At 39.8% G+C, this 22240-nt stretch overlaps 1 protein-coding gene across 1 annotated transcript in view; it reads left to right on the top strand.

The window, feature by feature from the left end:
- Positions 1-9107, top strand: part of FREM2 (FRAS1 related extracellular matrix 2) — a 186945-nt gene extending 177838 nt beyond the window's left edge. The window contains exons 19-24 of the mRNA XM_017542495.2: positions 574-701; positions 799-933; positions 1658-1784; positions 2663-2850; positions 3664-3810; positions 5121-9107. Of these exons, the coding sequence (XP_017397984.1) occupies positions 574-701; positions 799-933; positions 1658-1784; positions 2663-2850; positions 3664-3810; positions 5121-5624 (1229 nt within the window). The 3' untranslated portion in view covers positions 5625-9107. The remainder of the gene's footprint in view (positions 1-573; positions 702-798; positions 934-1657; positions 1785-2662; positions 2851-3663; positions 3811-5120) is intronic.
- Positions 9108-22240: the final 13133 nt, after the last annotated feature.

Here is a 22240-nt window from a genome sequence, read left to right as displayed (position 1 = left end):
GAATTCAAAAAATCATTTTGCTTTATTGTATTTGACAGTTCTGGAAAATAAGGATTTTCTGGTCTATACAGTTCTTGCTACATGTCTACCTTTCTAATAAACTGAATCCTTGTTTAACCATGATTGCAGGCAATCTAAGTAAAATTAGACTCTGTTCATAAACTGGGTTTGCCCAGCTGTGTGGATACTAATAGAACTATTTTAAGTTCAGCTCATAGCTTCAGTGCAATAAATGCATTACATCACCCTTTATTGTGCTGCTCTGACTCCCAGAAAGTAGATCTGAACAGTTTGAGCATTTCTGTACAATTATCTTTTGACAGAACTATAGAGCAGAAACAGAAGTAGGAATCAGAAAGTCATGTCCTAGCTGTGTGATCTTTGGAAAGTCACATAGTCACTCACAGCCCAGTTTCTTCATCAGCCAAAGGAGGATAATTATACCAACCATGACTGCTTTGCAGCCTTCTCATAAAAATAGAAGCAAATAATGTATGATAGGGTATTTTGAAAATGCTAAACTGTTATGCACTCTTTTAATTGAACCACTATATCATTATTAACGTTTCCTAGCATCCTTTACAAGCTCAGTGATCATGTCAGCGGATCATCCGGGCCTGACATTTTCCCTCCGCCTCATAAGGAGTGAACCAACCTATAACCAGCCAGTACAGCAGTGGAGCTTTGTCTCTGACTTTGCCGTAAGTGATTAAGACTCTTATTGATTTTCTTTTTCTGCTGCCATCCGATTACACCTCGGATTTTTAAATGTAATGTGTCAATGTCTTCTCCTCAAAGGTACGTGACTACTCCGGGACCTATACAGTGAAGCTGCTGCCATGCACTGCCCCATCACATCAGGAATACAGCCTGCCAGTCACATGCAACCCCAGAGAGCCTGTCACCTTTGACCTTGACATCCGATTCCAACAGGTGCAGCTTATAGAGTTATTATCTCATGACTTGCAGAATCCCACTTTGTTTTACATTGATTAATTTCTTTAAAAAGTATCCACACATGAATGACTTTAATTCTTGCATGGTGTAAAGAAAAGAAATCAGTTACGGAAGCAAGGGAGAAAAGAAGGAGGAAAGATTTGCCCTTTATCTGTTGTTAGCACAGGATGTAAAATTCAGAGTTTAATGTATGCAATGGTTTTTTTTTTTTTTTATGATTTTATCTTGTCTCCTCCTGAAGTTTTCTGTCTTGGAGATTTGAGAATTTTTGCATTTCTTTTCTTGTCCTTCTCTAAAGAGAATGAAATCCTGTGGCCCAAACCACCTCAAAGTACCTAATTGCCATTATGCATTATAAGAAATGTGATGGCATCTTTTTTTCAAGAACTTATACTATTGGCCTTCTACTGACAAAATGGTATTTACAAGTCCTTCATATACCCCAATAAACCAGTGGAAATGAGCTCAAGCAAATCTATTTAGTCCCATTCAGAAAATAACTTAACCCCACCAGTTTTTCCTTTTCAAGGACGACAACAATGTTACAACTCTCTAAGTTGGCTTGGTAGGGCATGAAAACTGCAGTGCGGTGTTTACTGTTCTATGGTCACCGTACGGTGAATGTACCTATCTGTGAGCGGTATGTCTGTGCACCATCAGAACCACCAATGCATAAAAGGACTTTTACATTTGGTTTTAGGTCAGTGATCCAGTGGCCGCTGAGTTTAGCTTGAACACCCAAATGTACCTGCTCTCTAAGAAGAGTCTCTGGTTGTCTGATGGCTCCATGGGATTCGGGCAAGAGAGTGATGTTGCTTTTGCAGAAGGTATCACTTTACAAATGAGAGGGATACTGTTTAGCATGTATGCGTTTTGTGCTTTACTTTTTGGGGATTGTGTTTGGGGAAGTTATAGCTTCTTTGATGGTTTTGAGAATGTAACTGAGTATTTACCCACTCTGGCTGGTGTGGGAAGTCATTGCAATTGTGTATATGTTACTGGGTATCTTTTTATTCTGAGGAAGCTAATCTCTAGGTGTCTTACCTAAATGACTTTTGGAACAAGTCTAGATGATTTTCTTGAATTTTTTTTTCAACTTGTATAAACATAAATGCTGCAGCTACATGAGACTGTAAATGCTTCTCAGGCAAAGACTGCCTGCCTTGTTCCATGGTGTATATTCGGCACCTAGAAAAATACCTGGCATACATGGTAGGGGTTCAATAATAGTTATGAAATAAATAATTGAACACCAGGTGATTTCATTAAGCCCTCTTTCAAAAGCAAATAAAGTTAATTAGGCTTTTTATTGATTCTTTCTTAGTGTTATTCTATATTGTATCAGTATTCATCTTACCAACTTATTTATATAAACTGGACCTGAACCACAGTGGAATATTATTAATGTCAAAGTATAGGCCAGACCTTTGAAATTATTCCCACTAGTGGCTGAACATCTGAGATTCAGTAAATCTTCAGTCCCCTGTGGTCAGTCTGCAAAGTGGTCTTACTGGGAAGACCAGTAAAGGCTTCCCTGGGAATGCACCAGATCTTGAAACACACAAACAGGCCTTCGATATTTGATAGTAGATGCAGGTGGGAAGGAAATAATCTCTGGGTCCTCGCTGTCATTACCTGTTCACAGTGTCACATTGATATACCTTATCACATCACAGGAATAACATTTCCACGTCTCTGTTTTCAGGTGATATAATTTATGGTCGTGTCATGGTGGATCCTGTCCAGAACCTGGGTGACTCCTTTTTCTGCAGCATTGAGAAGGTGTTTCTATGCACTGGAGCCGATGGCTATGTTCCCAAGTATAGTCCAACGAATGCAGAATACGGCTGCTTAGCCGACTCTCCTTCAATCTTATATAGATTTAAAATTGTGGTAAGTGCTTTGACCCAATGAGCTAGATCGATTTTTCCAAGTTCAGCCTGCTTGTCTTATATTTAAAAACAAGACTGGGCAAAATGGCCACACTGTAGTCCCAGTACTTTGGGAGGCCAAGGTGGAAGGATCACTTGTAGCCAGCATTTCAAGACCAGCCTGGGCAACATAGTGAGACCTCATCTCTACAAAAAATTTAAAAAATTAGCCAGGTATCGTGGCACATACCTGGAGTCCCAGCTACTTGGGAGGCTGAGGTTGGAAGATTCCTTAAGTCAGGAAGTTCCATCTATGACCACGCTACTGCACTCTAGCCTGGGTGACGAAGAAGGTCCCTGTCTCTTAAGAAAATAAAAAAATAGGCCGGGCACGGTGGCTCATGCCTGTTTTCCCAGCACTTTGGAAGGCCGAGGTGGGTGGATCACGAGGCCAAGAGATTGAGACCATCCTGGTCAACATGGTGAAACCCCATCTCTACTAAAAAAATACAAAAATTAGCTGGGTGTGGTGGCACGCACCTGTAGTCCCAGCTACTTGGGAGGCTAAGGCAGGAGAATTGCTTGAACCCGGGAGGCGGAGGCTGCGGTGAGCCAAGATCGTGCCACTGCACTCCAGCCTGGTGCCTGGCAACAAAGCAAGACTCTGTCTCAAAAAAAAAAGAAAAGAAAAAATTTTTTAAATTATAATTTTTATTAAACCAAATGGTGATATTTTATATTAATCTGTACTTGCACAAAGCAAATAGGGAAGCATTCTGTCCTTGCAAAAGCTGGCATTATCTACAGCAATCACCACTTTCCTTACTGCCTAAAGGACAAAGCTCAGCCAGAGACACAAGCTACCAGTTTTGGAAATGTCCTATTTAATGCCAAACTAGCAGTGGATGACCCTGAAGCTATTCTCTTAGTGAATCAGCCTGGATCTGATGGATTTAAAGTCGACTCAACACCCCTCTTTCAGGTAGGCCAGAAACGAGCTCATTTGTAATAGCTATATACCCACGTGAGAGCTACCAAACATTGATATGCCTCAGATGTCTCAAATGTAAATAGCAGTGATAATAATAATGCACTTAGTTAATGGGAACATTGAACAAGATATGGCATATAAACCACATAGCCCCATACTGGGCCTGGTGAGTATGCCATCAACCCAGCTGTTATTATTTTTGTTAGCAATACATGTGGTTTTCATAGCTTTTATCACTTTTATTAATGTATTCATATTATTTTAAGACTATGGAAAATGAAGAGTCTTATTTCTCCCAGAATATATATCTGTGTCTGACAGTTGAGTAATCTGCTTTTCTTATTCAAAACTTCCTTCCTGCTGACTTTTCATGAACATCTTAATTAGGGTGATCTTGTGTGAACAGCTAAACTCAGAAAAGCAATTGTGCACCGCTCCTCTCTCAAAGATTTCGGAAACCGAGATACAAATTCCTGACTCAGGGATCGAAGGTAGAGGGATACACAGGCAGCCACCACAACACTGAGCAGACAAATGTCACAAATTTCAAGATGTGCTTACACTGTAAATCTCTGTGGGAACAAGTGCACCCTTTAGGATATTGACTGAAAATTATCCCGACAGGGTATCCTGGAGAAATGTGTTATTTTCATTCAGCTTAAGGAAGGAATCTTAAGAAACCATGTTTGTTATTCTGAATCTTTTCAAACAATAATTTGAAGTATGATATGTTTTATTTTTATTCTTGCCATTCAATCCCAAAGCATCTGACTTCTCTAAATCCTGCATGCTTCAACGACTTATCAGAAAATCCATCCTTTTCCAAAGCCCAAGAAAAGCTTGAAAATTGATTTTTTTGCCTATGGTCTTATATGCAATAAGCTCTCAGGTGAAAAGAGTCCTGAGGTTCAGAAGGTTTGAGCTATAGTCTCGCCTCTGCCACTAACCAGTTGAGTAACATCCGGCAACTCACTTAACTGCTGCATACTTTTATTTACTCATTTTTTAAATGAATAAACTAGACTGTAAAATCTATTAATAGTTCTTTAGAACTCTCCCATTCTATGACAACAAGTACCCAATATTCACTCCCTTAAGTGTTGCATGGAATGTATCATAGAGTACTTTGCACAGCAACTTACACTTAGTACTCATTCAAAAATATTAGGTAAGTTAATTCTGCAGACTAAAATAAATCATCATTTATTAATATCTCTGCCATAAATTTCTCTTGCAAAGAGCTGTGAATTAGGTTGACATGATATCTAGTATATCCTAACAAATAGAGCTGTGCTTTCTAGGTTGCTCTGGGCCGAGAATGGTACATACATACGATCTATACAGTGAGATCAAAAGATAATGCCAATCGAGGTATTGGCAAGAGAAGCGTGGAGTATCATTCTCTGGTGAGTCAAGGAAAGCCCCAAGCCACCACCAACAGCCGGAAGAAGAGAGAGATCAGGAACACACCCTCGCTGGCATGGGAGATTGGTGCTGAAAACAATCTGGGAACAAACATCCAGCACATTGCCCTGGACCGCACCAAGAGGCAGATCCCCCACGGGAAAGTACCTCTGGATGGCATCCTTCCCCGGGAGCTCAACAGCCCCAGCTCTGCAGTCAGCCTAGTCACTGTGGTGGGAGGCATCGCTGTAGGGTTACTCACCATCTGCCTCACTGTCATTGCAGTACTGATGTGCAGGGGCAAGGAAAGTTTCAGGGGGAAGGATGCCCCAAAAGGCTCCAGCAGCAGCGAGCCCATGGTGCCCCCACAGGACCATCACAATGACAGCTCAGAAGTTTGATGACATCACACAGGTAAAATGCAACCTTTTCCTTAAGTGCCTAAGAAAAGACCACAATGGAACCCTAAATACTTCTGGTAAACCTTAGAGAATGGAGGACATCTGTGACAAAGCTGCTCAGAGAACATGAGTGTACTAATGTACTTTGATTTGAATTCTTCATACTCTTTTATGCATCAAAGGACAAATTAAGACATCTTTCCTCTTGCCCAGAAGGCAGCAACGGTGTACTCACATGTACACAGAGCCATGGATAGATGGTGTGGAATGTACTCCTCATTTTAGACATATTCTCTATGCAGTGGAGATAAACCTATTAAAAGGTGTTAACAGACTCTCTTACAAGTGTAAGAGGAGTCTATTGTCACTATGTTAGTGTGAATGTTGAAGGTGCAATTATCACATTGTTTATTCATTGTATAACAGATTATTACTAGAAAGGTTTTCATTGCTAGTCTGGAAAAATGGTGAACACAGTGTTTATTATGACAAGTTTTCAAATAGGTGAAGACAGCATAGAATTATGACCGGGGTGGCTCAACCCACAAATCAACTGATCTACTACTTAGGACACAGTGGAAGGAAAGACAGAGGGAAGGAAGTTCACCCACTTGAATTTGAATTGCTTCTCATTCTCCTCAGACTCTCCTTGTTTTATTTGCCTATTTAATTTTAAATTAAACCAAAGAATATGTTAATTCTGGAAGAGATTTTTAAGAGAGACGGCTCTGTTTTGGCATGTAGTGAGTAACAGTAGAGCTCTTGTGTGGTAATATACCTTACTGGTGCTCAACATTTGTGGGAAATTAGAGGGTGATGTGGGAAATTAGTGATTTCTTCATCACTTTTTGGTGATGAAGAAATGCCACAGAGTTAAGAGTCACTACAAGACAATGTTCTTTAAGAACAGAGGCTAGATGTTTGCAGTATTGAACCCATAAAGGATAATGAGAAACATTATTACAGATGGTGAAGGGAGAAAGTGGTATTTATTAATATAATGTGTATAATCAGAGTGCCTCTTATACATACTTAATAGAATAAAGGAACATTTTGACAGATGACAGATGAGGTTATCCCTCAGAGTAGCATAATCACACAATAACATTTAGAACTTAAATTGGCCACGGGACATTTTATTAGCTTTCTATGCAGCATCTGGTCCAAACAATGGGAATCTCTGCAACTGTCATTCCAGAAATCGTACTGGAGGTGGCCAGAATCATTGATCATATTCTTCTTTGATTCAAGAAGATGTCACTCTGGCATCCCCAATTCAGTGAACTGGTGCAATGTAATCCCTCTCGGTATTTAAAAATATAACTTGTAACCGTGCTTATCATTCACCTCACAAAGCCAGGGAACTTAAGTGAGCTTGCTTGGCAAGCCTCCCATTGCCTTTCTGCATCCATGTGTTTTTTACCAACTAGCAGAAATTTTGCTCAGAAAGGGAAACTTCAGTATCTTAATGAGCTGTTTTCCGTAAGCTAATAAACATGTTTCAAAGAAAAATAAGGTCAGGAGAAAAAGAATAATGCCTAAAGATTATCCTTCAAATGCTGGCTAGAATCCCCTTTCACTTCTAGCTATAAACTGGCTACATTGGACAGCTTTGCCGCTGCAGATTTATAAAAGGCAAACTTCTCAGATCAGATGTGCACATCTTAATTTGGTGCCTGTAAGTATCAACCATTTCTTGATCAAGATAAAGAAGTGACACTCTTACTGAGAGAGAGGAAACATGTCTGACAGTTGCCTTTCTTCTTTTAGGCCGCTCTGAACTTCATATTCAGTCTTTTAAAAAATAGATTGTAGTATCCCTTCATTGGAGAATTTACAAATGTCACCTACATTTCAAAAGTCCCACTAATGGCTTATACAAACAAAGGTACTGTGTAGCCCAGGAGTTTATTTACCAAGATAAATAGTGGTAATGTCTTAATCATCCCCCTTTCCTTTGCTTTACTTTCTGGCAGATGCTTAACTACTATTTTGGCTACCTCATAATTTGTATGGGAATGAACATGAATTAGGGAGCTTCAAACAGTGCATGGACTTTTCACTACTTACCATTGGGTTCAACTGATGTAGACTGTTAGATCAAGTATACTCAATCAGCTCGCTGATATTTCAGTAGTTAAGAGCTTCTGAGCCTATCATGCAATTTTGGAGTATGTGTCAATGAATATAGTGATCGGCGAAGCATTACTATAGAAGTCTGTTTTGAGCCTTTGGGGCAGGCTGGTTTTATATCAAATTTCACTCCTCAATGCATATCAGGCTACTGTATATAAATTGGAGAGCTTATAAAATGCAGAACATTTCTATCCTATCCTACCAAATAAAAATGTATCCTTCTCTGTCCATCTGTTCTCTACTCTCTCCTCCCTTTTTTTCCTTCCCTTTATTTCCTTGAAAAAAGAAAGTCTGTGGGAAACAGGCAGATACAGCTTTTTAAAGTATAAAGTGCTTGGAATTTTGCATCATTTACTTAATATCTATTTACTAAATATGTAATTTAATATACATTAATTATCTTTTGAAACTTTTTAGTGGGAAGAATAAGATAATTTTTTTGTTAAATAATATCGACCCTTATTTTTAGCATTTTGTCTTTAGAGAACTATTCTGGTACTAACAGAACAAATACATAAAATAACTTCCCATAGAGAACAGGGTATAGCAATAATAGCTCCTTAACACTCAGTGGCTTCTGACTCTCATCAAGGTCTTGTTGATACTATATAGCAAAAACAAAACCAAAAATAAATACTATACTAGTAGCTCTCCTAAGCATATAAATCATAAGGCATTGACATGTGTATTTTAATGATGATTTTATCTGTTCCCGTTTTTGTCCTTAGTTAACATTTACTGATGCTCATCTAGGATCAGCTATTCTGAGAGACTGCATAGAAACCAAGCTCCACTTCTTGTCCTTGGGCAGGTTATAACTGAATGCAGCTCTTTATTTGGACTAACGTGTCAGGATTTGCATTAGATTCTCTCCTGAACCAAAAACACAACAGTCCTATCTGTAAACCACAATTTAAAAATCTTTCTAGAATAACAACAGTAGAGTCCACTCTTGTTTATCTGAAAGAGCCCTGCATGTTATGGATCATCTTGATGACAGATTTATACAAAATGATTCAAACCAGTAACTTTATAAAATTGACCTTTGCAAACCCACACAGGGGAGGGCCCTGCAGAGCTGTGGGTGGCACTGCATATTCTTTTACTCTTGTGAAAGATAGGCCCACTTTATTCCAAGAATAACATGTAGCACATAAACTCTTCTTCCAGTTCGTTAGCAGCATTAGCACCTTCTGAAGTCCACCCTCTCAGAAGAATCCACAATGTTTGAACAATATGCGTAAAGGTCAGCTAGCATCCTGCTGCCAAGCCACTGTATAGCATTTGTGATGAGACGGACCAACTCTAGGCTCAGTATGGAGCGATTTAGTTCTGCAAGCAGCAAAAGAGCTTTTTTTTTTTTTTTTTTTTTTTTTTTTTTTTTTGAGATGGAGTCTTGCTCTGTCACCAGGCTGGAGTGCAGTGGCACAATCTCGGCTCACTGCAACCTCTGCCTCCTGGGTTCAAGCAATTCTTCCACCTCAGCCTCCCGAGTAGCTGGGACCACAGGCGCGTGCCACCACGCCCGGCTAATTTTTTTTTTTTTTGTCTTTTTAGTAGAGACAGGATTTCACTGTGTTGGCCAGGATGGTCTCAATCTCTTGACCTCATGATCCGCCCACCTCAGCCTCCCAAAGTGCTGGGATTACAGGCGTGAGCCACTGCACCTGGCCCAAAAGAGCTTCTTTATCAAGTCATCTTACCTCTAACTGTTTTCCAGTGTGCCAACTCCAAAGTCAATATTAAAAATGTAAATGGACCTGTGTAAATATCACAGAGAGATTTTCCTTATTCATCTCAATGCTGAGGATTAAAATAGTCCCAGGTTGAAAATTATTAAAATACCAATAATAGAGCTAAATATAATGACATTTAGATTTTAAAAGTTGGAAATTTTATTTCTGCTTTTTGAAAACACTTACTTAATATTGACTTGGAAGCCAATTCAGTCCTTTAATAAGTAAAGAAAAAAATGTTTAAAAATGTAAATGTCTTACAAATTTGAAATTTTTATAATTGTATTAATCAGAAAAGAAGCAGTTACTATTCTTTGAAACTTGTGTTTCTAGACATGACAGCAGTAAGAAAAGGATGAGAGCAAGTGTCTTCACTAAGTGTACGGCAAATAAATGGGACCCAAATGTTCAACCAGTTCAGTTTACCAAGGTTCAGAAATATGTAATTTAGGAGGAAATTATAAATACCATTGCTATCACAGCCACACATATACACACATAGATATAAAAATAACCAAACATCTAATTTCTAGGAAAGAGATAACACTGAAGGCATAGTTTTAACTGAAATAGTTCATATGAAGTTTTACAAAAAGGTCAGCAGAAAGCTCATTTGTGAAAACACTACTGTGGGAGCATCCTTAACATAGCTCAGAGGTTAATATATTTCCTGGAGGTATTTTCCTAGAATTGACTGCCGTATTGCACAGTCATAACATACAATGTTTACAGAAACATTATATGTAGGTTCAAATTATCCCTTAATGTCTATTTCTCCTCTTTTCCATAGATTTTGATACTAAGAAACAAAATGCCTTGAGATTTTGATAACTATTTTGATTTTTATAAGACATTTTAAAATAGAAGGGCATGATGTTTTTCTATAGTTTCCACCAGGAAGCATACATCAAAAACTTCTCAGTAAGGAAAGAAAACTGACTCATGAATTAAAGTTGATAAAATATACTAATGTTTCTCTTAATTGTATTTTATTAGGAGAAAAATCAGAATATTAAATTTGCAAACTTTTAAACAGCAATCATAGCTCCTTAGACACTCAGTATCTTTCTTCCCTATCTTTCAAGAACATCTAATTTCTTTCCCCGATGTTTGTTTGCTTTGTACTTTTTCAATATTTTGTTTAAAGAACAGTAACAAGAACAAAGATGCTCAACCATGACACCTACTTTTGCTTTTTCTCTTTCTTTCTTTTAAGTTGTTGAACTAGGTTTCTTTCTCTGAGATGTATTTTTCATTCTTCCAATAATGTGCCCCCTTTCATTTCAAAACCATGACCATTTTCAATATGTAATTAATATCCTCATTCATCAGAAAGCTGGTAAGTCCACACAGCATTTATGCAGTATCCCTTATGTATAACATTTTAAGACTTTCAGGTGAAAGAAAAAAGAACTTCTTGCAAAAGATCAAAAGCGTCATACTGAATAAAATGATGACAATCTGTGCCTTGATTTTTCTTAGTGGAGGTTCAACATTGACATTTAAGATGAAAAAAAAATTTTGTTAATTAAGAATAAAAAGTCAAAGATCACATATATGTAGTTGTTTTGTATGACAGGTACCTTAAAATGAACTAAATAACTGAAATAAATTGTTAAAATGTTAACAGCATTGAAGTTTTTAAAATTATAATTATTAGATGCATACTGTTCTTTTACTATGCCAAATGTTGCCTACACTGATTACATGATTGTCAGAGTTTAAGTGCATTTCTACTATATTTATTTTTCCCAATGTTTGGATCATCCTCTCAGATAAGAATTGTCAGTACTGCACCTCAAGAAAGAAAAAAAATAAGAATGTAAATTTTTTTAAACTAGCATTAAAAGTAAAGAGCATTACCATAATCACTTAAAATAGAGAAAGGCAATACTGAGGAAGAAGAAAAAATTTTCTATAAAAGCTAAATTTATACACTTTATAAAAAGTAGTACAAGTTAGTCTTTTATTGTGACTTCAGGAATTCGAATTGTTGGCCAGATTTTTTTTTTTTTTTTTTTTTTTTTTTTTTTTTTTTTTTTTTTTTTTTTTTTTTGGAGATGGCGTTTAACTCTTGTTGCCCAGCATGGAGTGCAGTCGGCTCACCGCAACCTCCGCCTCCCAGGTTCAAGCAATTTTCCTGCCTCAGCTTCTCGAGTAGCTGGGATTACAGGCATGCCTGGCTAATTTTTGTATTTTTAGTAGACACGGGGTTTCTCCATGTTAGTCAGGCTGGTCTCGAACTCCCGACCGTAGGTGATCTGCCTGCCTCAGCCTCCCAAAGTGCTGGGATTACAGGCGTGAGCCACTGCACTTGGCCTGGCAAGATACGTTTTATAATTGTCTTATGTGCCTGCTTCCTTCCCAAGTGCCCTCCCTAACACTAAGTAAATTTATATTTCTCTAGCCTCTGAGTGACATATCTGTGTGTAATGGAATTATTTGCAGAACTTCATAGCATTCTTATTTTCCCATGAGAATTTTTCAAAACCTAACAGGGTCTAGTGTTATCATATATTTACTTAACTAAGTTACTACATATTGGTGGATATTGACGTTTATTCCTGGGAATCTACTTTTGCAAACAATTTGGAGCCATTCAGTCATAAATTCATGTCTAAAATAAGTCTTGCTGCCACTTGTGTTTCATAACTATACACTTGCCTTCCTTCAAAATATATCAAGTGTTTAATATAAATAAAGCCCATATGAATATAAATGTGTTCAAATGACCAAGTTATTCTGGTGTGTTCTATAACTTATTTTTATGCTAAAATCACAGATTCCTGTAGTCTGTGATAAATGTCAGTTATTTTCATTCCCCATCCAGGAGCCTTGAACTTATGCAGTTATCCGGACTGGGACCTGTGCTCCCACTGCCACTCAGACTGATAGTAAAACTTTGTCTCTCCTCAGTAGAATCCACCTGCAGGGTCCTGGCACCTGCCCACTAGTTATGAAGAGTGTATGTACAGGGACAATGTATATTTAAGGGAAACAACATATTTGGACTAACTAATTCTTTGTCCCAGGAAGCAGTGTGACTAGACCCTGCTATGGTTAGAAAATCCTGCCTAGCGCAGTGATGAGGATGAATTAACTAATCTGGTCTTTACTGTCAATGTGGTCTGGTCATCTAAGTTAATGATCAATTGATTTTTTATAAGGTCAGATTGTTAACATGGGGCCAACACTATTTAATACCAAAAAGAAATGCAAAGACAGCTTGTTTAAGACTTTGAAGGATATCCCAAGAAAAAGACAAACTACAAAAAAGAAGGTGACGTGGAAGAAAAATAACTGCTATGTCAAAGATCTTCCAGCACTTCCAAGACTGGAGAGAGAAAATGGCTGTAAGAGAAAGCTTGTGACCAGTAACAGAAAAGTGCAGCTCAACTCATCTTGATCATGGAAGAAAAAAACATGGGTAAACCTTTCATCGTGGTGTCTGAGGCAGGAGTCATGAGGCTGGGTAAACTGGTTTAGGATTTGCTACTTTGAATACTTTCAGCAGTCCCTAGGGGATAGGGACAGTCTCTAGTTGTCTGATACCTAGTTCTGGGGTGATTAGCCTGTGAAGAAATGTCTAAACTGCTAGGGACAGGGCCTGGCCTTCAGGAAGTCTGAGGAAGGAAACCAAAGAAGGAGAGATTCATGACTCAGTCCCTCAAGGATATTGACAGTGAGAGAAAAAGCCACACTCAGAGGCACCCAATGTAAGGGAAAACCCACAAACCAGAGTTGGTCAAGGTAGACCTGACTGGGAAAACAGACTCATCAGGAACAGAGGCAGGGAGATCTGGGATTAAACTCTATTGATTCCTCCCTGCCTTTCAACCAAGCCAGTAAATTCCCCCTAAAACTTCCCCCTTTGACAGTAATCTTTGAAAGTCTTATTCCCAACAGCCCAAAAAGCATTCCAGGATATTTAGATGGCATCCTAGCCATTTAAATGTGATTAACTGCAACGTGGCAAAGCGTGGTGGAGAAGGTTATTGGATAGTGCATGATTAAATCTAAAGGAAACCGGGGCAGGTCAGAAGCATTCATGGTAGCTGTCAGGGAAGAACATTTGAAAGGGCTGTATGGACAAAAGAGGTGAATGTATTTCCCCAAGCATTTCATAGAGTTGATACCATTCAGAAGACAGTTAGAAACATCTAGGCTGCATGAGAACATACCATAACTACGGCCTGATGTGATTCAAATGTGTTTGATGAGGACAGGACTCCCAAGTCCCTCCACACCACCACTACCGCCACTTGGCTTAAATTAAAGAGAGACCACTAAATTGGGAAGTACTGGTAATTTCCTATTGTCATAAAAGAAGACCCCAAAGGCAGTGACCAGAATCAATGAAGCTTTATTTATAATATTATGATTTTCTGTTGGTATAATCCATATACTGTGTTATTTTTACAGACACTTGTGTGTACATTAAAAGAGGTACCTAGCCTGTGTGGATAATTGGGAAAAAGTAGCCCCTCTGTAGAGATGAAGACCTCAGGCTCATAATTTGGTGTTTTTAAATGTGGATTGTATTATTATATGGGTATGACAATGCCGACAGATGAGGAGAAGATTGCCATTAAAAACATAGCATGTGGCCAGGCATGGCGGCTCATGCCTGTAATCCCAGCACTTTGGGAGGCCCAGGCGGGTGGATCACCAGGTCACAAGTTCAAGACCAGACTGGCCAACATGGTGAAACCCTGTCCCTACTAAGAAGTAAAAAATTAGCTGGGCATGATGGCTTGTGCCTGTATTCTCAGCTACTTGGGAGGCTGAGGTAGGAGAATTGCTTGAACTGGGACCCGGGAGGCGGAGGTTGCAGTGAGCCGAGATCATGCCACTGCGCTCCAGCCTGGGCTACAGAGCAAGACTCCATCTCAAAACAAACAAGAAAAAACACAGACACACAGCATGTTATACTTACAGATCACAAGAGGAAGAGGCACACCACACCATGGAGGGCCACATGGAGAAGCACCAGGGCTGGTCAGGAGGCAGAGGGAGCTAGGGGAAAACATGGGTAATCTTTCATTGCGGTATCTGAGGCAGGTGTCATGAGGCAAGATAAACAGGTTTAGGACTGGCTAGTTTGAATAATTTCAGCAGTCTCTAGAGCATAGAGACTGTCTCTAGTTGTTTGGTACCTAGTTCTCAGGTGATTAGGACATGTGTATAATGGCCTAGAGTGTAAGCCGTGGATGGGTTGATTTGCATGTGAAAGCCATACCCACAGACTAGTCATCTACTGTCTCTAGGAATTGGCTACCCCTGGGAGAGGCAATATCTCCTGGGTCAGAAAGGCCCTGGATGTCAGAGGAAGAAACACAATTAATACACTTAGAAAGTGGAAGAGGACTCTTCACAGGGAATGTATGGTGTGGTAAGTCAAGCCAGGGATAGTTTAACAATCAGCTCTTTGAAGAAAGCAGAGTCCCAAATCAGCTTTTGTTGACTTCCTAGTGAAAATGCTCCCATCGTCATCAATTCCAAGTTATCAAAGTGACATCAGCTAGTTGGAAAAATTCCTGAAAATTTAACAACTGACTCTTAACAGCCAAAACATGTACACTTCAGCACATGCCTCAAAGTTTTTACTTCAGTCCTTATGTGCATCCTCTGTCTTAAATCTTTGTGCACTACACAAACTACAAAATCACAGGCAGAAGGCACAAATTTTTTGTGAAGCAAGGGTTTATAAGCCCAAAGTAATTAGTGTACAAAATATGATTACAACAGCCATCTCTAAAGACAAAAGAATTGATGTCTATGAAAGAGTAATCTTTAAAAGTTTAGCCCAATGTCTCAGATCAGGTTTCTTGGGTAAACCCCATGTTTTGGGTGAGGGCTTTTTCTATCACTAAGAAAGGAAGTCTTTCTATCACTGAGAGGAAAATTTTGGCCAAAATTAGTGGCAGCATCTATTGTTTCAAGAGATTGAAATCATCCTGGCCATTTGGTAAAACCCCATCTCTACTAAAACTACAAATATTAGCTGGGTGGGGTGGCATGTGCCTGTAGTCCCAGCTACTTGGGAGGCTGAGGCAGGAGCCTGCAGTGAGTTGAGATTGTGCCACTGCACTCCAGCCTGGTGACAAAGCAAGAAAAAGAAAGAAAAGAGGAAAGAAAGAGGGAGAGAGGGAGAGAGAGAGAGAGAGAGAGAGAAAGGAAGGAAATAAAGAGAAAGAAAGAAAGAAAAAGAAAAAAAAAGAAAGAAAAGAAAAGAAAGAAAGAAAGAAGAAAAGGAAGGAAGGAAAGAAAGAGAAGAAAGAAAGGAAAGAGAAAGAAAGCTGAAATGAGAATTGATTAACATGAGCTGAGGCTTTAAAATAGTAATGGATATTATTCAACTATTAATACTTTCCTAGAATTATTGAAAGATTATGTGTTGTAAGTACAGGCAGAAAATGAACAACACTGAGGCAAAGTTCCTTTTTAGACTACTGAATAAAATCTCATTAGACTTAGGAGATGTATGGTCCTAGATATGATTTTGTTGTGAAAATAATTAAAATATGAACAAAAACCTACATATGAACCTAACTGATTTCAGACTCACCATGTACTCATGTCTACTGGCTCTACGGTTCTTTCTCCAATAAAAGCATACACAACAGACAGAGGAGAAAATTAAGGAGCAAATTGAGATCTAGTGACATCAACCAGCCCTCTAAGTAAGAGATCTCAGCACCTAGCTCACCGAATAGTCTCCTGCATCTCTGAAGACTTGGTACTGTCACCACAATGTAATAGCAGTGGAAGTGGAAGTCTACAGAATGCCACGGCTTAGTGAGCACAGCGGTAAACAAAGGCAGCATTTATCATACCAGAAAAATGGCTTTTGGCTGGAGCAGCCCAGGGTAGGGATATAACCAGGTGTTCCAGGTTCTTGGCCTCCCCTGCCTCAGGAATGGGAGAAGAGGCCCTGGAGGTGTGGCGAGCTTACCATTTGTATAAATATCACTGACCCAAAGAGTTTTGCAGAGAGCGATTTATTAGGCAGAGAGAGAGAGAGAAAGTAGAGAGAGTTCCCACACCATTGTGGGAGGGGATCCCAGAGAGGGAAATCCACATAGGTAGAGAGAGAAAGACAGCTCCCATGTTACAGTGGGAGGGTATCCGGAGAACCTCCGCACAGGTAAGGGGCAGTGGAGTTTTAACTTTAAAGTTATTCCCGCCCCATTTATGTTCTTGTCCAATGAAAGTTCTTTTAAACTTCCTTTGGAGTGATTGATCTTTGACTCTGATCCCAGATGGTTGCTTGGGCCCACAACAGAGCCCCTCCCTCCAGAGCTATTGGTAGGCTTTCTGAACAAAGGAAGCTCACCTGGAATTTTACCTAGCCCCTGCCTGGAAAGTTAGACAAAGAACTCTAGGTTCCAGGATGGGGAGGTGGATGGAGACATGGCACTGGGAAGTTCTTGCCTTTGAAATCACGCCCCTTGAGGACCCGGGAAGAGAAGTTAACACAGTCCCTCAGGGAGACTAGGTGAGACACTATATTCTATATTTAGAAACAATTAGTAATACATTTATAAGAATCTGGTCATTCTGGGAAGAGAGAAAATGGTCCTTTATTGGTAAATGTTTTTGTGATATCTCATTGTTAGTTGCTTTACATGTTATCTCATTGAATCTTTATGATGATCCTAAGAATTAGCTGACGGAGCAGGAGCATCACCATCTTGGACAAGCACTGCTATTTTAAAGTTCCTCTTGATCGAAAACTGCCAAATCCAAAAGCATCAGCCTAATAGCTAAGGTCTGCACGACCATTAACCACAAATGACATCACCGACCAGAAACATTCCAACCCTAAGATAAACCCCTCTTCTACCAGAGACATGCCAGCCCTGACAGAACTTCCCCTCTGGCCAGAGAGATGTCAGCCCCAGGATAACCTCCCCTCTGGCCAGAGACATTCCAGGCCTGCCATAAACTTTTCTCCCACACAGAAACATTCCCAGCCTGTGATAAGCCTTCATGGTCTCACCCTAAAACCAATAAATATTCTTAGTCTGTAAGAGAGACTGCTCCTGACCAAAAGCCAGAAGCCCCTCTCAGGTTTATTCTCCAAAGAAACCTGTCTTGACTATTGAGCCACTTTTAATGTTTCTTTCCATTTTCTTTAACAGTAGCCCTGTTTCTAATAGAGAGAAGAAACTTGAGATTATTTTTTGCTATTTCGGTGTTTTCTTTTGCCCTTGCTAGTCCTTCAATACCTGTTAAACAAATTTTATGTATTAAATTTAGGACTGACTCCGTCTTCCCAATCACTTTAATTATTCTGTCTCTGAATTAATACCATTCTTTATTTATTGATCATCATAGATGTACAGACTTCATCCATTGTCATCCCCTGAAGTAAGTGTGATCTGAAAACTGAAACAAAGCTGGCACAGCATTGTAGGCAGTGGAGAGAAAGTGACATGTGTCTGGATCCCAAGGAGTGAAGGTACTGAAATGATGAGGAACTCATTTGAGGTGTCACTGGAATATTGATTCATGACTAAGAAGGAGAGAACACTGGCCACCTGTAAGGGAATAAGGCTGGTCCTCATGGTTTCTCCTTTCCAAGATCATCTCTGATTTTTCTGTGTTAGCCACTTCTCAGTTTGGATAAATGTCAAATCCTTTAGTAAATAGGGCCATGATAAATTTTAGTCTATCTCTATCCACCATCGTTAAACATATTGGACTCCATCTTAACCACAAACAAATAATTTTTCCTCTTAACGATTATCTTTTAACATTTGAAACAATTTTAATATAACAATATTTTTATTCTAATGTTTTTCTCATGTCTTGGTCTCAGTATCTTCCCATGTAGAACAACTCTATACATCACAGAATTACTTTTAAGGATCCATTATATATGGCATATTGATTTATTAAGTTATGTTATTTCTATTAAACCAACCAGCATGGAGTGACATTAGTAAAAATAGTGGAGTAAGAAGCTTTGAAAATTTACCTATCCATAAAAGCAACAAAAATCTGACAAGTAATATGATAGAATCAGCTTTTTCAGAATTTTGGAAATTAACCAAAAGTTTATAGAAAGCTGGAAGCAGGCATCCAAAAAATAAATAAAAGGCTAGCTCTCCACAAGAATAGCACATAATATTGTGTTTTAATTTGCATTCCCCTTTCCCCTAGCTCAGTGGTAGTCTTGAATAATACAGCATTCCTGTTAAAAAACAAAAAGCAAACAAACAAACAAAAAACAGCAGAATAGAGCTTGAGTACTTTTGAAGACTAATTCCCAAAGAATTGGCATTAATTTGACCTGTCTGGTGCTATCCTACGACTAGACTGGAAATACTTCTCTTTATGTAACTTTACTTAAAGCTCACGCAGTACAAAAAACCTATACAGAGAGGGATGATAGGGTGGGAATTGTAAACAAACAAACAAAAACTTGTATAGTCAAGTGTTTAAAATGTTGTATCTGCTAGATCTGATGAATAACAGTTGGATCAAACAACACATTAACCAGAAAGCTTTAAAGAAAATGCTGAAAAATAAGTGTTTATGGAGACTTTTAAAATCAGACATATTCATAGGAATATAGAAGTTCATACATATGTGTAGCACTAGGCACATACACAGGAAAATACATGAGAAGGCCTTAATCTCTTACTTCTGGTTGAGTTTGAAGCTCTATGGAGGGAAAGTGAAGACTAAGAGTTTTAAATTGCTTGGTTGAGTGTCAAAGGCATGCTCCAACACATGCATAATCTTTCAGCAAAGACTGAAATATTAATTGGTCTCAAGTTTAAAGAATGATCTGTACAATCGCTAGCTAACAATCAAACTGAGTAAAAACTACATGGCTGAACAAAGACTGTACAGAATTAGTTCAGAAAAGTCACTAAACAAACAACAATTATAACAAGCGGCAATGCCTAGGATGCTGATCAGAGAGATTTCTCCATGGACCATCTTTACTGAGGACATTCTGTGTTCTCAGCTATACTATATGAGGAAACAGACCAATAAATGGTCTATTTCATTTGTCCATTCCTCATTGCAAGCTGAAGGCATATTTCTGGAGTGAGGTTATCAGAGAACCAAATGGGGGAGCCCAAAACCTTCTGTTTATAGCTGGCAATCGATACACAACCTGAGCAATTTCTTAGCCTGCTCAGCAGCAGTGAGACTATGTTGCCCACCCGACAAATACCTGAAGTGCTTCCTATCTGGTTATTTGGATCTCCTTCAATGGCTAAGTGAGAAATTCTGTGGGGGCAAGGTGGGAAGAAACCTTATTAGGAGAGGTGAGGAATCTGACAAGAACATGTGCTAGAAGGCTATCTTTTAGCTGCCTGGGGAAGAGATGAAAGAGGACCCCAAAACAGGACCAAAATTAGATGCAAAAAGTCCTTGAGCATCTGCCATAACAGAAGGTCAAGGCCTCCAAGATGACACCTGCCACTTGCACAATCCCAGACCATAGGTTCACAGCTCCTTGGAGCCAGAGTGGGAGCTCAGTGTCCATCCCTGGGCCAGGAGAAGCTACTGACACCCCCACTGAATTCTACTGGCCCCCTTCTGCGACTGGTTCCATTTGGTGTAATTCAAGTTGGCCAACATCTGTAAAGGACTTCTTATGTGTTAGGTAACAGGATAAGAGCTGGGACACAGTAGCCTCTGTCCTCAGTAGGCCCACTGTCTCATGGTTGCCAATCCAAGCTTGAAATCCCTTAACCACAGTACAGCCACATGTAGGGATATGCCATGAGTGCTGCTGGAGAAGAGAAAAGAGCCTACCTGGCTAGGGGAAGTGGGAAGAAGAGCTTCATAATAGATGGTATTATAGTCACTTTCTGAATAAAAGATTTTAAAAGAACCAGTCTCCAGATGCCAGTTGAGCTGAGATGAGTCACATGGCTTGTCCTCTCCATCATGAAGTGGTTGCAGAGCTGAGACATTGCACTGTCCACATCTGTCTCCTGCCTTCCCCAACCAAAAAGTATCTGAGACAAGCCTCAATCAATTTAAAGGTTTATTTAGCCAGGGTTAAGAACACTCCTGGAAAAAAGGGACACAAAGCCACAGGAACAATGTGTGATCTGTGCATTTTTTTCCAAAGATGATTTTGAGGGCTTCAGTATTTAAAAGGGAGAGCAAGCTTGAGGGAAAAGAGGGAGGATATGGTCACATTACTGAATGCACATGTTGCAGGAGAAAAGAAGTTGGTGGTGGAATAGTCAATTACGTATTTGTCTTACACTTACCACACTGACACTACGTAAGATAAAGTGAACATAGAGTAGCAACCTGTGGAGTTACCTGGCCTTTCATCTGTAGCTATCAGCTCAGGAGCAAGAGGAAAGGCAGTTTCTTGCATAACTCAGCTTCCAGGTATTTTCCTTTGTCATGGTGAATTGGGGTGCCGAGATTTTATTTTCCTTTCTCATCTAGTCTCATTTTCAGATGCCAACCTCTGCATTTGTCCAGACTGAACATTCTGACATTGTTTAAATTGTGAAGGGCTCTGGCAGTAACTCCTGGTTCTCCTAAACCTGCCAGTGATACAGACAAGAGACAGGAAAATACTGGGTAGAAGGGGGCGATTTCCCAGCAAGTGCTACAGCCTCAAACCTAGAAACCGAAGCCCGAAATTAGGACAGTTATCTCTGTTTTACCACCCAAATGTGATGTTTTTGGCCCACCCGGCCCCCTTTCCTGTGCCCACATAAACCTCAGACGTCAGCTAGCAGAGAGACAAGCAGCTGAACGTCAGGAAAGGAAGAAGTAACTGAGCATCTGATACTATGGATAGACTCATCTTAACTTCACATGGTATGACTTCAGAGAGGAGCCCAGCCCGAGATGATCAGGCTTCAGGGAAAGATTGCCTTCTTTTCACACCATTCCCTTTCCAGCTCCCCATCCGCTGAGAGCCACTTCCACCACTTAATAAAATCCTCCGTATTCATCATCTTTCAAACCTGTCATGTGACCTGGTTCTCCCTGGACACCAGACAAAAATTCAGGATGCACTGGGTGCAGGAACCCAAAACGGCCGTCACATTGACTCTTGACTGAGCTGCTTAATACTTAAGCTGTTCACAGATGGCAAAGCTAAAAGAGCTTAATTGTAACACACCCCCAGATGCTGCCCTTGGGCCAAAGCCCAAAAGCCCTCACCCTGGCTCCTGCACCCACTCACCTGCATGCTCCCCCTCCCACAAGGGGTTTGAACACACGGTGGGGAAATAAATGAGCCACACCCCTGTCACAAGTCTCATGAGGAGGTCATGGGAACTCTCCCATCTCATGACCACAACAGCATCAAAAAAATGTGGTTCATGAGGCTATGGCACTGTCACTCACCCCCTTGCCTGAGGATCTGGAGATAGTTCACAGGTGCCACTTGTCCCTGCTCAACTCCACCTTGGCTTTCTGTCCTCCTCCTTCAGCAAAGGCATTTCAATGGTGTGAAATCATGATTTTCCCAGTTTTCTCAACCCGATTACACTTTACTTGCAGAAGAATATCTTCCCCATGAAAAGACACATGCTGCTTTCCCTGAAATTGAAGGGAGAGATGGTTTTCTCTGTCAAGGTAGGGAGCCGCCTAAAAAGTAAAGACTATGGAGGAAACTCAGGCAGCCTAGGAGTGTCCTGCTCAGAAACAGCAGCAAACACTAGCCTGGAAACACTCATTCGCAGCTGAGACTAATGGGTCTCTTCTCCTCATTCTCTACTCTCCATAAAGAAAATAGTC

This window comes from Cebus imitator, unplaced genomic scaffold (assembly GCF_001604975.1).
Source record: "Cebus imitator isolate Cc_AM_T3 unplaced genomic scaffold, Cebus_imitator-1.0 Scaffold145, whole genome shotgun sequence".
NCBI lineage: Eukaryota > Metazoa > Chordata > Mammalia > Primates > Cebidae > Cebus > Cebus imitator.
This window is presented reverse-complemented; position numbering and strand designations above follow the sequence as displayed.